This window comes from Taurulus bubalis, assembly GCF_910589615.1.
Source record: "Taurulus bubalis genome assembly, chromosome: 20".
NCBI lineage: Eukaryota > Metazoa > Chordata > Actinopteri > Perciformes > Cottidae > Taurulus > Taurulus bubalis.
In genome coordinates, this window is record NC_136608.1 from 11811337 (window position 1) to 11824456 (window position 13120).

The following is a 13120-nucleotide window of genomic DNA, read 5'->3' on the forward strand; positions in this document are numbered from 1 at the left end:
TCAAAGAGAAGGAAGAAAAACTGGACAAAAAAGTGGTTGAGTCACAACCTGTTGCTGCCAACATCCAGGAAGTTACTTCAGTATCAGAGACAAGCATAGTATGTGACAAAGATGACAATGCAGAGTGTGATGTAAGAAAGGACACAATATCAAAGAAAGATGAAGTATCAGATACAGCTTTTGAAAATGAAGATGCATCTGTATCAGTAGCTTCAGTCCTTGAAGCAAGACCTGAAATCCCATTGTCTGTAGTTAGTGAGCAGGTCAAAGGCCTGAAGGAGAAGAACACTAACATGGAGGAGAAAACGGAGGTTGTAGCTCAGCCTCTGGGAAAGCCTTGTGAAGAAGATGCAGTCGTTGAGGTGACCATAGTATTTAGAACAAGTAGTGGTAGATTTTCTAACAATATTTTACATAATTTGCTATATTTGGTATAGGTATATTTGATACAGGTGCATGTGAATTTCAGTTATATGGAATTGGCTGAATAAAAATGTGTACCATATTGAAAGTGAATATCATAACAGTCTAATGTTTTTATTTTGGACTGTATGTATCAAAAACCTGAAGAGTGGAAATGTATGTATTGGAAAAATACACTGTTTCTAGGGAAAAATAAATAATTGTTGTATTTCAATCCAACAGGTGAAAATAGTGGAGACCTTGAAAGATCCTGGAGAGAAAGACATGGCTGCCGAGGCCAGCACTCCCACCAGCCCATCAGACCTAGCCAAGCTGGAAAGCACAGTCCTGCCCATTCTTGAGGCCCAGACGACCACACAACTAAAGGATGAGGAGGAGAAACTAACAGACACCCTGAAGACCAGACGGAAATTAGAGGTGCTTCCTCTCTCACCTGACTCACCCAGCTCAGATGATGACCGAGACCTTTCTGAGAAGAATACCAAAGGTACCACAAAGAAAAAGCTACTTGTGCCCATGGATGTCAGGGCAGATTCCCTTGATGATAGCAGTGAAAGCTTTGGAAAAGAAAGCCCGATGTCTGGGGATGATGAGGAATTTATTCGAAAACAGATAATGGACATGAGTGAAAATGAGGATGCTTCCCCATCTGATGAGGAGAACCTCATCAGACGCAAGATAAGAGAGAATGAGAAGAAACAATTGGAAGAGAAGACAACTGAGGCTGTAGAGAGGAGTACATCAGGAAAAGTCAGGCGACTTACCAAGAAAAGCACTATAAGTCCAGATGATGAGGAGGATAAACAAGTATGTGGCTCATTAGATAAAACTAATATATACAAAGAGGAGGGGCAAGACCTGAAGGAAGGGAGTGGTACTGGAGTTCGCAAATTCCAAACTATGGAACTGAATTCAACCAGCAGCCCGATGCGTATACCTAATGATGATGGAGAGCCTGAAATGGAAAGTCTTACAGACTCTCCAGATGATCGGTCTAGAGGTGAGGGGTCATCTAGTCTACATGCATCCAGCTTCACTCCTGGGACATCCCCAACATCCATCTCATCACTGGATGAAGACAGTGACAGTAGTAGTCCCAGCCATATTCGTTCTGGTGAGGGTAAGCAACACAGGAAAGCCAAACACAGACAACCTGGTCAAATGCTGCCAACTATTGAAGACTCTTCTGAAGAAGAGGAGTTACGGGAAGAAGAGGAGCTGCTCATGGAGCAAGAAAAACAGAAGGGATCAGGGAAAAAGTCCAAGAAAGACAAAGAAGAGATTCGAGCCCAGAGGAGGCGAGAGCGTCCAAAGACACCACCAAGCAACCTTTCCCCCATTGAAGATGCCTCACCAACCGAGGAACTGAGGCAAGAAGCTGAGATGGAAGAAATCAGACGATCATCCTGCTCTGATTTCTCCCCCAGTGTTGAATCGGATTCTGAAGGATTTGAAATCCATGCTGCAAAGATCGCGGCAGTTCAGAAAACCTATCAACTTCCTATATCAGTATCTCTTACCTCCCCAACAGATGATCAAAATATTGATCAACCACAGAAAAAAACTCTCAAAACTGCTGATGAGGCTTATGATGAAATAATGCTGAGGGCCAAGTCTCCAACGCTTGAAAAAGGTGAGATTCAACCGGGAAAAGAGTCACTTTATGGGGGCATGCTGATTGAAGACTATGCCTATGCATCTCTTATTGACAATTCAACAGCTGATCTGTGTGAGTCGGAGAAAATTGTTGTTCCTGCTCAACCCAAAACACTGAGATCACCAGATGAAGTTTATGAAGACATGATAAAGAAAAGGAAGGAATTCATGCAGCTGGAGCAGGAATATCAAAAAATGCATCCAAAAATGGAAAGCACTAATCCAGAAATTGTGTTGCAACCTGCTGAAAATACCTTTTCCAAAAGCACCACAGTAACATTAGGCAAAGATGGGAAGCCCTTGTTGGACGCAGAAACTGCCTATGAAGAGCTAATTAAAAGAGGGCTGACTCCTGGAACAAGTCCAACTCAGCAGGAGCCAGAAGTGGAAGCCACTGCATCTAGAAGGGCACTCCACCCCATTCCAGACTTAAAGGTGACGCAGTGCTCTTCAGGAGAGTTGTCCTCTGATGACGAGAGTATAATTAAAAAGGAGGAGGATATAACTGCAGTAGCAGACAAACCAGCAGCTATGGAAACTGAGCTTGTGACAGTGTTTTCCGAGTCCCCTCCATCATCCACATCACATCAGCAACCTCATACCACAATCACAGAATCACAGTTTGATGTTGTTGACTTATCTAGTGCACTTTCAAAAACATCAGTCCCAATAATTGCCAGTGTTTCACCCTTGCCCACAGTCCCCCAGTACACACCCAGTATTCCTAGCGTAGTGTCAACTGCCCCACCTTTACCTCCCAAGCCTAACGTCCTGCGTCAGGCTAATTCTCAGGAAAAAGCAGAAGTACCTGTTGCACCACCACTGCCTCCTCCCACCCCACCAAAACCTACTGTTTTTCCTAGGAAAGCTCCAGTTCCACTTCCACCTCAGACTTCAGCAACTCCAATCAGGCCAGAGATAGTGGCTATGACTGCAGCCCAAGGGTCACCTACAAGACAAGCAGTCACACCAATGTACAAGCCTCAAGTTCCTCCTCCTGTTGCCCCAAAGCCATCCATTCATGCAGGAATTGGGGATAGCCACCGACCAGGATATGTGGTCAAACCACCAATTGCACCAAAGCCTGGCTCACAGCCTTCTTCACCTGCCCATGCCCCACACCCACCAAGACCCACTGTACTTACCACTGGTCCGACTGACATAGCTCTGAATCTGAGTCCTTCGTCTGAGAGCAAGCTGTTTCAACCATCCCCAAAGTCTCCTTCTTCTCCAAGATATGCCAGCAATCTTCGTGACACATATGTAGTCATCACACTACCATCTCAGCCCAGCTCTCCAGTAGACAGTATCTCAACGCAAGCTCCCTCTAGCCCTGGCCCAGTATCTCCACGCCAAACTCAGCCCCAAAGTTATCACCAACCCCAACCGCAACTTCAATCTTACCCACAGCAGCATCCACAACCAACCCCTCCTCAAACAACCAGAGTGCCTCTGGCATACACACGGGTCACAGAATCCATTGAAAGTCAAGAGTTTTGTGGCCCAGAAAAACATGTGTCTAGTTCTTGTCATATAATTGAGGCTATATCTGCCTCTGCACAGCCACCTGTGGTTATGCCTAACCTGATATCTCAAGTGGTCACCACAGAAGTCCAAAGGACCACTGTCTCTGTGGTTCATGAAAGGACACAACCACCAGTGCCAGCTCCAAGGGCAAATGGTGTCCCAATTTCAATGGAGAAACCTAAACCCCAATTGCCAGCACAGAATGGACAGGCCGTCCAACCTTTTGAGGTGGTAGATCTTAGGACTATGAAGGTGAACCCACAATCAGACATGAATGGTGTGGATCTGTCTGCTGGCCCAAACTCAAGACGTCAGTCCTTTACAACTGAAGTCAGTCGTCAGAACAGTGCAGTGCAGTCTCCTGTGGTCAATCTCAGTGCTGAATCATCCACTGTTTCTATAGTGACTGATAGCATCACCATTGTGACCTGTGCTGCTACAATCGAACAATGTGACAATGTAGACACCTCTCAAGTATCTTCAGCGCCCCTTCAGTTAACAACAAATAAAGCATTTGAACCTGTTTCTCAAATCATATATCGGGCAATTGATTCTCAGCCCTCAACTCCTGTTGGTATAGAAATCCCTATTAACCTCTCAGTTGGATCAAGCACATGTGGAGGAACTTTCCAGACCATTCCTGTCACTATTGCACCCACTTGTATTGCAGGTTGTGTTGCCAATGGATTAACTACAGGTACAACCACAGTGGCTGGAGCCGTTGACCTTAGCACCACAAAACCATTCAACACTATGGTATTGGTGGATGCTGCCTCTGCAGAGGTGGTTACAGCTGTAATCACAGATGATGGTGGGAAACCAGTGGATCTGACTGCAGGAAAAAGAGCTGTATGCTGTGATGTTGTGTATAATCTACCATTTGCAGGAAGCTGCACTACTCAGCAACCTACTACACCTCTACCTGAAGATCGTTTTGGATATCGTGATGACCATTACCAGTATGATCGATCCCCTTACGGCATGAGAGGGTTTGGTGGGATTAAACCATCCATGTCAGACACTAACCTAGCAGAGGCTGGCCTGTTCTTTTACAAGAGTAAGAACAGCTATAATTTTAGTGTTACCACAGAGGGTGCGGTAGATCTTACGTCAGCAAAGATTTCTGATGCAGGTCAGTGCAGTGACATTGCAGACTTGTCACTTAAATTTGAATTGCCTCAACTCATTCATGGCTAACTTGGCTTTTTTTTTGTTTGTCTTTTCCTTTTGTTTTAGTTTTGCATGGACTATTTTTTTTTAAATTTATTTTATAATTTTTTGCCCTTTCGTCGTAATATGTTTGCATGTGCCTGCATACTGTTACTGTACATCTTGTTGAAACTTTTTGCACTTCTCAACATTGGATTTTTTCCCCTTTTCAATTTCTTTTCCATTATTTGGATATGGCATGGCTTGCTTCAACTTTGAATAAGTCTGCATTATTTGGACTCAACTGATATTTTTGACTTTTGACAGGTGAAGCTGTTGACTACTCCAAGAAAGGGACTTACGCCGGAATGACAATCCCACCCTATTCCCAAACCAGAGTCACAAGTGCTGTTGGTACACTCTTTGGTACAAGCAGTGTCTTAAGGTCATCAAATGGGGTGGTATATTCCTCTGTTGCAGCACCAATTCCATCTACGTATGCTATTACCACACAACCTGGGTCTATCTTTAGTACAACACACAACACGCTTTCAGGTATGCATACCAGCGATACAATGCCTTCCCTTTCGAACCTCCAAAATTTACCACTTACAAGGTCCCATAGTTTCCTGTCCACCATCTCCTCTACTACAACAGAGGAACAAGGAGATGCCCCACTCAATCTGGAGTTCTCTAGAGGCAGTATTACTGCTGCTGTCGGCACAGGAACCACCTCTTTATCCCTTGACAGCTACACCGATGAATCCCTGGAGGCCATAGCTGCTTCACTGGAGGCTTTGTCTTCACCCATGGTTCCTGGGGATGGCCAGTATCAGGTAGAGCGTGAGAGACTAGAGATGGAGAAACTCAAGCAACAGCGCTTGGCTGAGGAATTGGAGTGGGAGCGCCTAGAGATTCAACGGTTCCGAGAGCACGAACAGCTCTTGGTGCAGAAAGAACTGGAGGAGCTGCAGTCCATGAAGCAGCATATCCTGAACCAACAAGAAGATGAAAGACAGGCTCACCTTATGATGCAGAAAGAAACATATGCCCAACAACAGCAGCAGCTTGAACAGATTCAGAGACTCCAAGAGCAGCTGCGCATGCAACTGGAAGAACAAAAGCTTCGTCAGATGTACCCAGGTGGGGACCTACCAGGGCATGGCGTGCAGGAGGCAGTTGTCTTAGGACCTGACGGCACAGTACTGTCCCGAAAGATCACAGATAGTGGGTGCCAGACAGATGAAGAGGATGAGGCAGTCAGCAAAGCTTACACAGCAGGGAGAAAAAAGAGAAGTGTTAAAAAGAGTGTTGACAGTTGTGTGCAGACTGATGATGAAGATCAAGACGAATGGGAGGCTCAGACCAGAAACCGACAAAGCCGGCCACGCACTGCCAGAGGTGATAGGGGTGGGCAGTCAGAGATGTCTCTTAAAGCCCACACTGAGATTTCTATACAAACAGATACAGAAGGGAACATTCGAATGGACACCAGGGTGGAGCTGTCTGACTCTGAAAAAACCTCACCAAAGAAACGACCCACACCCTTAGAAATAGGCCAGTCTCCTAACCTCAAAGTTGATTCCTCTACTCTTCAGGCCCCTCCTAAATCTCCCAATGTACTCTATTCCCCCATATCTCCCTGTATATCCCCAAGCAAATCCCTTGAGTTTGTATCCTATGAGAAATCATTGGGTGACACAAGCCCACAAAAGCTAAGAGGAAGTATGGATCCATCAAAAACCTCTCCAGCAAGTCCCAGGGGACCCAAAGCCATGCAGAGATCCATGTCTGACCCTAAGCCCATGAGTCCAACAGAAGACGAAAGGGCAACATGCGGCACCCAGTTTGGTGATACTGTAAGTACTATCACCTATCACCTAGTACATTGCCATTGTAGTGACAATGAAGGCAGTTTTCCTTAGTTTTGACTTGTTATACCATTACATATCAAGGCCATCTTTACGTAGTCTTGAGTATGGCACACAAGCCAATGTGGTTATACCTAAGTCAATCTAATGCTTGAGATGGCATATGTGCTCCATTAACCCTTGTGTTGTCTTGGGGGTCAAAATGACCCGTGTACGAGTGTATATGTATGTGTGTTGATGGGTCATTTTGACCCCAAGACAACACGAGGGTTAATTAAACTTAATGTTATACAATGCAGCTATTTCCATCCTTTACATTGGTGTGACCTTAACCCAAGAGATGTACCAAATTCTGACTATAGAGACTTTAGCAAAGTTACTATATGCCAACTTGAATGTCTAAGCTTAAATTCTTTAAGAATTAAAGTATGCATCCATACCATATAACTGCATTGTATGTCATGGAAACAAACACAATCTGCAATTTACATTTTGTTTTGTTCACATACATATGACAACATATACAGAAAGGGAAGTAAAATAAACAACTAAATAGGTTATACAATGCACACGTAGGCAATGTTACTCTTGGCCCTCATGATGTGTGGAAGTCTGTTGAGAATCTCATACATACACAAAAGGAAATGAGCTGAGCTGAGATCCATAGAAGTGTAATGCTAATAAATTACTTATTTTGAAACAAAATGTAGGCACGTGCAATTTAGGCAAAAGTGAGTAACATTTATGGACAGGAATACCTTACTGGTAGACGCAAAAGATGGTCTGACACATGCGCAATGTTGATATCTTTAAATCATTACTTCATCTACTTTTTAACATTGATCACATAACAACTATCGAACTAATGCGGTTCTAATGAGTCATTATTACAATTCTGAGAACTAAATAAATGACTGACTCATTTACTTTGGGGATTAAGAAAACCTACAGTCCTAATCATTGTCTTGTTCACTTTCCTACAGGGTAAAGGCTCAGGTGGCACACCAACAGGCAAGAAGGTGAAGAGAACTCTCCCCAATCCACCGTCAGAGGATGAGTCAACAACAACTGGTCAGACAGCATACACCACTGGTTCGGCCCGTCGAAGAATGTGCCGCAATTCCAACATGGCACGTGCTAAGATCCTGCAAGACATTGATCGTGAGCTAGATCTCGTTGAACGTGAGTCTTCCAAGCTCCGCAAGAGACAAGCAGAGCTCGATGAGGAGGAGAAAGAGATTGATGCCAAGCTTAGGTACTTGGAGATGGGCATTAATCGTAGAAAAGATGTGCTACTGATGGAGAGAGAGAAGAGAGAAAGGGCATATTTACAGAGTGTTGCGGAGGACAGAGACTACATGTCAGACAGTGAGGTTAGTAACATCCGAGAGACAAGGGGTGGGCTTGGAAGTGGTGAAGACGAGGAGGTTGAAAGTCATGGTCTTGAACGTCCCAGAACAGCTCCCCAGTCAGAATTGGATGACTTTGTCCCACCTCAAACCAAGCATGAGTATGAGAAATACAGCCAGTACCAATACAATCAAAGCCAATACCAGCAGTCTCTCTACCAGACCCCTCAGTCCTACCAATCCCATTCTCTCTACTCCTCTGTCCCCTCGCTCAGTAGCTCCCAGCAGCAGAGTTACCACCAGATGCTCCTGTTGCAGCAGAAAGCTGCCAGACAAGCAGCCCTTCTCTCAGAGCTGGATGCAACTAAATATGATGTCATTAGCCGCCAGCCTGATCCCACATCATCAGCTTACCTGGGAGTCACGTATGACAAATATGGCAACCACCTTGACCTCAGAGCCTTGGATGTTGGAAGTATAGCACGTAGCCCCATGTCAACTGTCTCTGATTCCTATTATACAGATGTAGATCCCCATACACCTCGGAGTTACATGTTGTTGGAAGATGCTGCAGAACTGGCTAAGGGCTCCACTGGTATGTCTTCATCTTACAGTCTGGCTGAGAGGGAGCTGGCCAAAGCAGAGAAGCTGCTGCGTAGGAGTGCTGCAGATCTGGGGTCTACCGACTATCTGGGATCCACCTCTAGACTCCATACTTTTGGAAAGACACCTGATGAAGAGGATACAATGGAGGAACCTTACGAACTAAAACTTCTCAAGCAGCAGCTCAAGCAAGAGTTCAGGAGAAGTACTGGTGGGACAGAAAACATAGACCAATTGACAGGCCTCTCCCAGCACTACTATACCCCGAGCTCTAGCCTCTCTAGTTACTCCCAAAGACACTATCCAAAGACCGACAAGTACAGTATCAGCCGACTTACTCTAGAGAAGCAGGCAGCTAAACAGCTCCCAGCATCAATGTTGTACCAAAAACACAAGACGCCATTAATTGATCCTAAGATCTCCTCCAAGTATTCCTCTATTACAGACAACAGGGGTTTGGAGACAGACTATACCAGCTATCTTGGGTCTACAAGTGCATCTACAAGATCCAGCCGACTCTCGCAAGATGAGATTACCTTCGGCCTTCGTAAGAATATTGCAGAGCAACAAAAATACCTGGGGTCCACCTTGGGTGCCAACTTGGCTGGGTCACTAAATTTGGGCCAGAGCTTAGGTTTGGATTCTGCTTATCCTAGTGGTAGTCGCTCAAGACCCTCATCCAGACCCACATCTTGCTATGGCCTGGACTTGTCTATTAAAAGAGACCCTTCCAGCTCTTCACTGAGGCTTAAAGGGGATGGTGAAACATCTGGAGATGTACCAAGCTATCAAACCCCGTCTGGTCGAACCAAACCTACCAGCCTTCCCATTGTGCAAAGTGGCCGTGGCCGATTACCCATAGTGGCCCAAAACTCGGAGGAAGAGAGCCCATTGAGTCCTGTTGGGCAACCTATGGGCATGGCCCGTGCATCAGCGGGACCTCTACCGCCCATCTCAGCTGATTCAAGGGACCAGTTTGGTTCCTGCCTGTCCTTGCAGGACTCCCAGCAGCAGCAACATATCAGGGAAGAACCAACCAGGGGTAGGGGTTATGTGCTGCTGGATGACCTTCAGGGCACCATGTCAGATAGTGAAGGTAAAAAACAGACTTTTCACATTGTAAATCTTTTCTTTTTTAAAGTGTTGTTCTTTAGACTGTCTGGCTATGGTTTATTTTTCATGTGTATAATATTAAGCTTTTGTGTATTTGTTGAAAGTCTGCATGTGTCTTACCTTAACGTTGGTGAATGTATTCTCTTTTTCTTTTTGGGTGTCTGTGCTTTTGGTCAATCAGTTGAGATCTGGTGTACATGCATGCCTTTGTACATGTTTCTCTATGTCATATAGGGTGTGCTTGGTTGTATCTTTATGCACGCACTGTATTTCTGTCTGCATGCCAGATATTGTGTAATGTTTTCTCACAATAGTTGACACCGTATGGTCTCTCCGTTTCAGCTACATTTTGTGGGAGGTTCCCCTCCTCAAATGGCAATTGCTTACTTGTGGCAGTCTGCATTTTATTAAAAAAATCCTGCTAGCTATTTCAGCTTTCAAAATAATGTTTTAATAGTATTTTAAATCCTGCTTGGAGGATACAATACTTTGAAACCTAAGTCAGATTGTTATAACTTGTTTCCCCACAAATGATACACTGAAAAAGTGCCTCCCCAGTTAAATGTTACATAATTGGTACAGAATTATGTCAAATGAACTAGCTCTTTAACAATTAGTCTTCAAAATAACAGTATACTGTAATAACACAGCCAATTAATTATATTTAGGGATTCTACAGTAGATGTGCAATGTGGATATTAGATAGTTGGTGTATTTCATCCTATAAGTGTGTAAATATGTGGGTTCAATTATTATGATACCAAGCTTTTAGGCAATATTAAAATGTTACGTCACTCTAATGACACAGCTAGAAAATATTAGCTTAGAGCAGGATAGTCATATTTTTTTAAATGCATGATATTTGGTTGCAACACTTATGTATGTAATAAATATAAACATTGAACTTGCATGTCTTGTTGTGAATACTTGCTTTTATTCTGACACATTAGTAAGTTATTGCATGAAACAAATGTGTTCCTATGCCTTTCTGTCCAGTTTCTTTATACTGCATGTCCAGGGTTTTACTATTTTTTGTAATTCATCAATTTCTGAGCAAACATTCACTTTTGCTGCTTTATCTATTTTTCCTCGATACTTACTGAAAGCATACAGTCATCACTATGTTTTTGAAATGTAGTGAATAGTGTCTTGTTCTAACACAGAATTCTTTTGGGTTTTGTTTCAAGCAAGAACATAATGTTTGGGTAAATCTCATTGTATTGCTGTTTTGCTCAGTAAAAGCCATCAATTAAATATATTGCTATATGTAACCCATAGTCATGACTAAAACCATTTTATCAAACTAATTCATGTGTTTGATAGAGTTCTTTTACAGAAACGACTTGGTCTGTTTCCAAGCTGATTACATTTTTAGTAATAAAAGGGAAGCACAATGTGATAGTTATAGTACATTAAGATGTAACTAATAGAGGTACAATTGTTTATCTCTTTGACTTAAACATCATGCAGCATAACTACTAATATATTCAGATGGATCTGATAATCTTTCAATGTAAATCCATTTGCCTTGATTCCAGCCCTAAGTGATTCCCTGATGGCTTTGAACAGAGACGATGAAACCAATGGTAGAGTATTAGTTCAGTTCTCTAGTCATCCACCTGTTAACATATTAACCTGCACCTCAAGTCAAATGCACATCACCATAAAAGTATGACCAATTGTTGGGGAGGTTTAAGACACTTAGATTTGCAATATACAAACAAGTTTCAATGATTTTACGTTTAAAAAAAAAAACATATATAAATATCATATGGTAATACTGTACTGATACTCAATTTTTTTGAAGAATTACATTCACTTTCCTAACAATTGGAGTAACATTTATATTCATAGTAAACTAACCGGATTGTTGGTTTAAATAATGCGAACATACATACTGTAATAACCTTGTTGTCAAACTGCATTTTGTTCTGGCTATTTTACAATACCTGTGTAAAATGTTGTGTTGCTTGGCATCCTTTCCTTTTCACAAGAAAGTTAACTTATTTAAACTTAACTTAACTTTTTCTCTAGCCCTTGTTTTCCTCTCATTTATTATTTGTAATCACAATCACGTGATCACAAGTATAGATTAATTGAATTGTGCCCAATGGCATGTAATTATGTATTAGAATGTAATAATCTTTCTAGTATATACAATGAAGAAGCCCATTCTCTATATAGTGAGATGAAAATGTCCAATTTCTCCAATTAATTAATTAAGTGGTGCTTGTTTTTATCCCTGAAGCCTACCACCTTAGACGAGAGGAGACAGACTGGTTTGAAAAACCTAGGGACGGGCGATCAGAGAATGGCCAAGAGAAGAGACAGGTGAAACAGGAAACACACACAGACACTATAGAAAAGTTTTCACATGTACTGGATACCAAGTCCAAGTTGTAATGAAATGCATACACTCACACTCAATCATCTGAATTTATATTTTGCATTTACCTTGTACATACATGAAATCTCACCATTGTGTATGGGCCACAGGGGAAAGGCCTGTACTACCCCTTCCCTCACCTCAGGGTCAAACTGCTGAGGGATCCCAAAGACCGCAGTGTCTCAGGTAAAGTACTACAATTTACTACATTTCAATCAATAAGAAAAAAAAGCAGCATGCACAGAGCATTTATTACAAGTGAATGTGTTATTGACTGGGATGCATGCATTAGATTGCATTGACCCCATTGCTTACTGACTGCATCAACTATGCACCGTTTACAGCACACACATTGTTTACCGTTAATGTAATTTGAATGTTTATAAAATACAACATTACTTAAAAAGGAAAAAAAGATTAATATATTGTATAACATATTGTCCCATTAGGTTAACAGAGCATGACTAGTGTGCTTCATGCATTCTGTTTACTTGATATTCATGCCAGTTCTCAACAAACTGGCAAGTCACTTCCCCTGCCATTACGTTCCATCACACCATTCCTCCAGGCTTAAAGCAGGCAGACATTTCATTTCTTGGCATCCCTTTTGATTTGGCCCTTTTCCACGCTCATCAGTCATTGCGATGCTCAAAATGGCGTATCCCTCACACTCAGGATTATCTTACCCAAGTAACAAAACAGCCCACAAAGGAAGCATTCTGTCTAAAAGGAACCGGTGCTGAACAAAGTAATTTTATTCTAGCTTCTGTGACCATGTTAAATAGTGTAATATAAAGGAGATTCTGCTTCGTGTAGGTAAAGACCTCTTTATGTGTGACCTGTGAAGGGACATGATATGTGATTTTTGGATAACCACTAGATGGGTTGGCATGTACTGTATGTTGTTTTCTACTATTCTACAAAAGCTATAAAGCAATAGCTACAGAAGCAGTGAGAAAAGTAATTGGGAGTTTTCATTTTAGCCAGTACTAAGTAACAGAAATGTTGTAATGTCTGTTTAGTGTTGCCATATACACAACATA

The 13120-nt window shown here is 42.5% G+C and overlaps 1 protein-coding gene across 1 annotated transcript in view; it reads left to right on the top strand.

Moving 5' to 3' along the window:
- Positions 1 to 13120, top strand: part of pcloa (piccolo presynaptic cytomatrix protein a) — a gene marked incomplete at both ends in the record, with an annotated part of 50815 nt that overhangs the window by 21095 nt on the left and 16600 nt on the right. Inside the window, 6 exons of the mRNA XM_079235896.1 lie at positions 646 to 4738; positions 5083 to 6614; positions 7610 to 9674; positions 11230 to 11277; positions 11940 to 12022; positions 12188 to 12263. Of these exons, the coding sequence (XP_079092022.1) occupies positions 646 to 4738; positions 5083 to 6614; positions 7610 to 9674; positions 11230 to 11277; positions 11940 to 12022; positions 12188 to 12263 (7897 nt within the window). The remainder of the gene's footprint in view (positions 1 to 645; positions 4739 to 5082; positions 6615 to 7609; positions 9675 to 11229; positions 11278 to 11939; positions 12023 to 12187; positions 12264 to 13120) is intronic.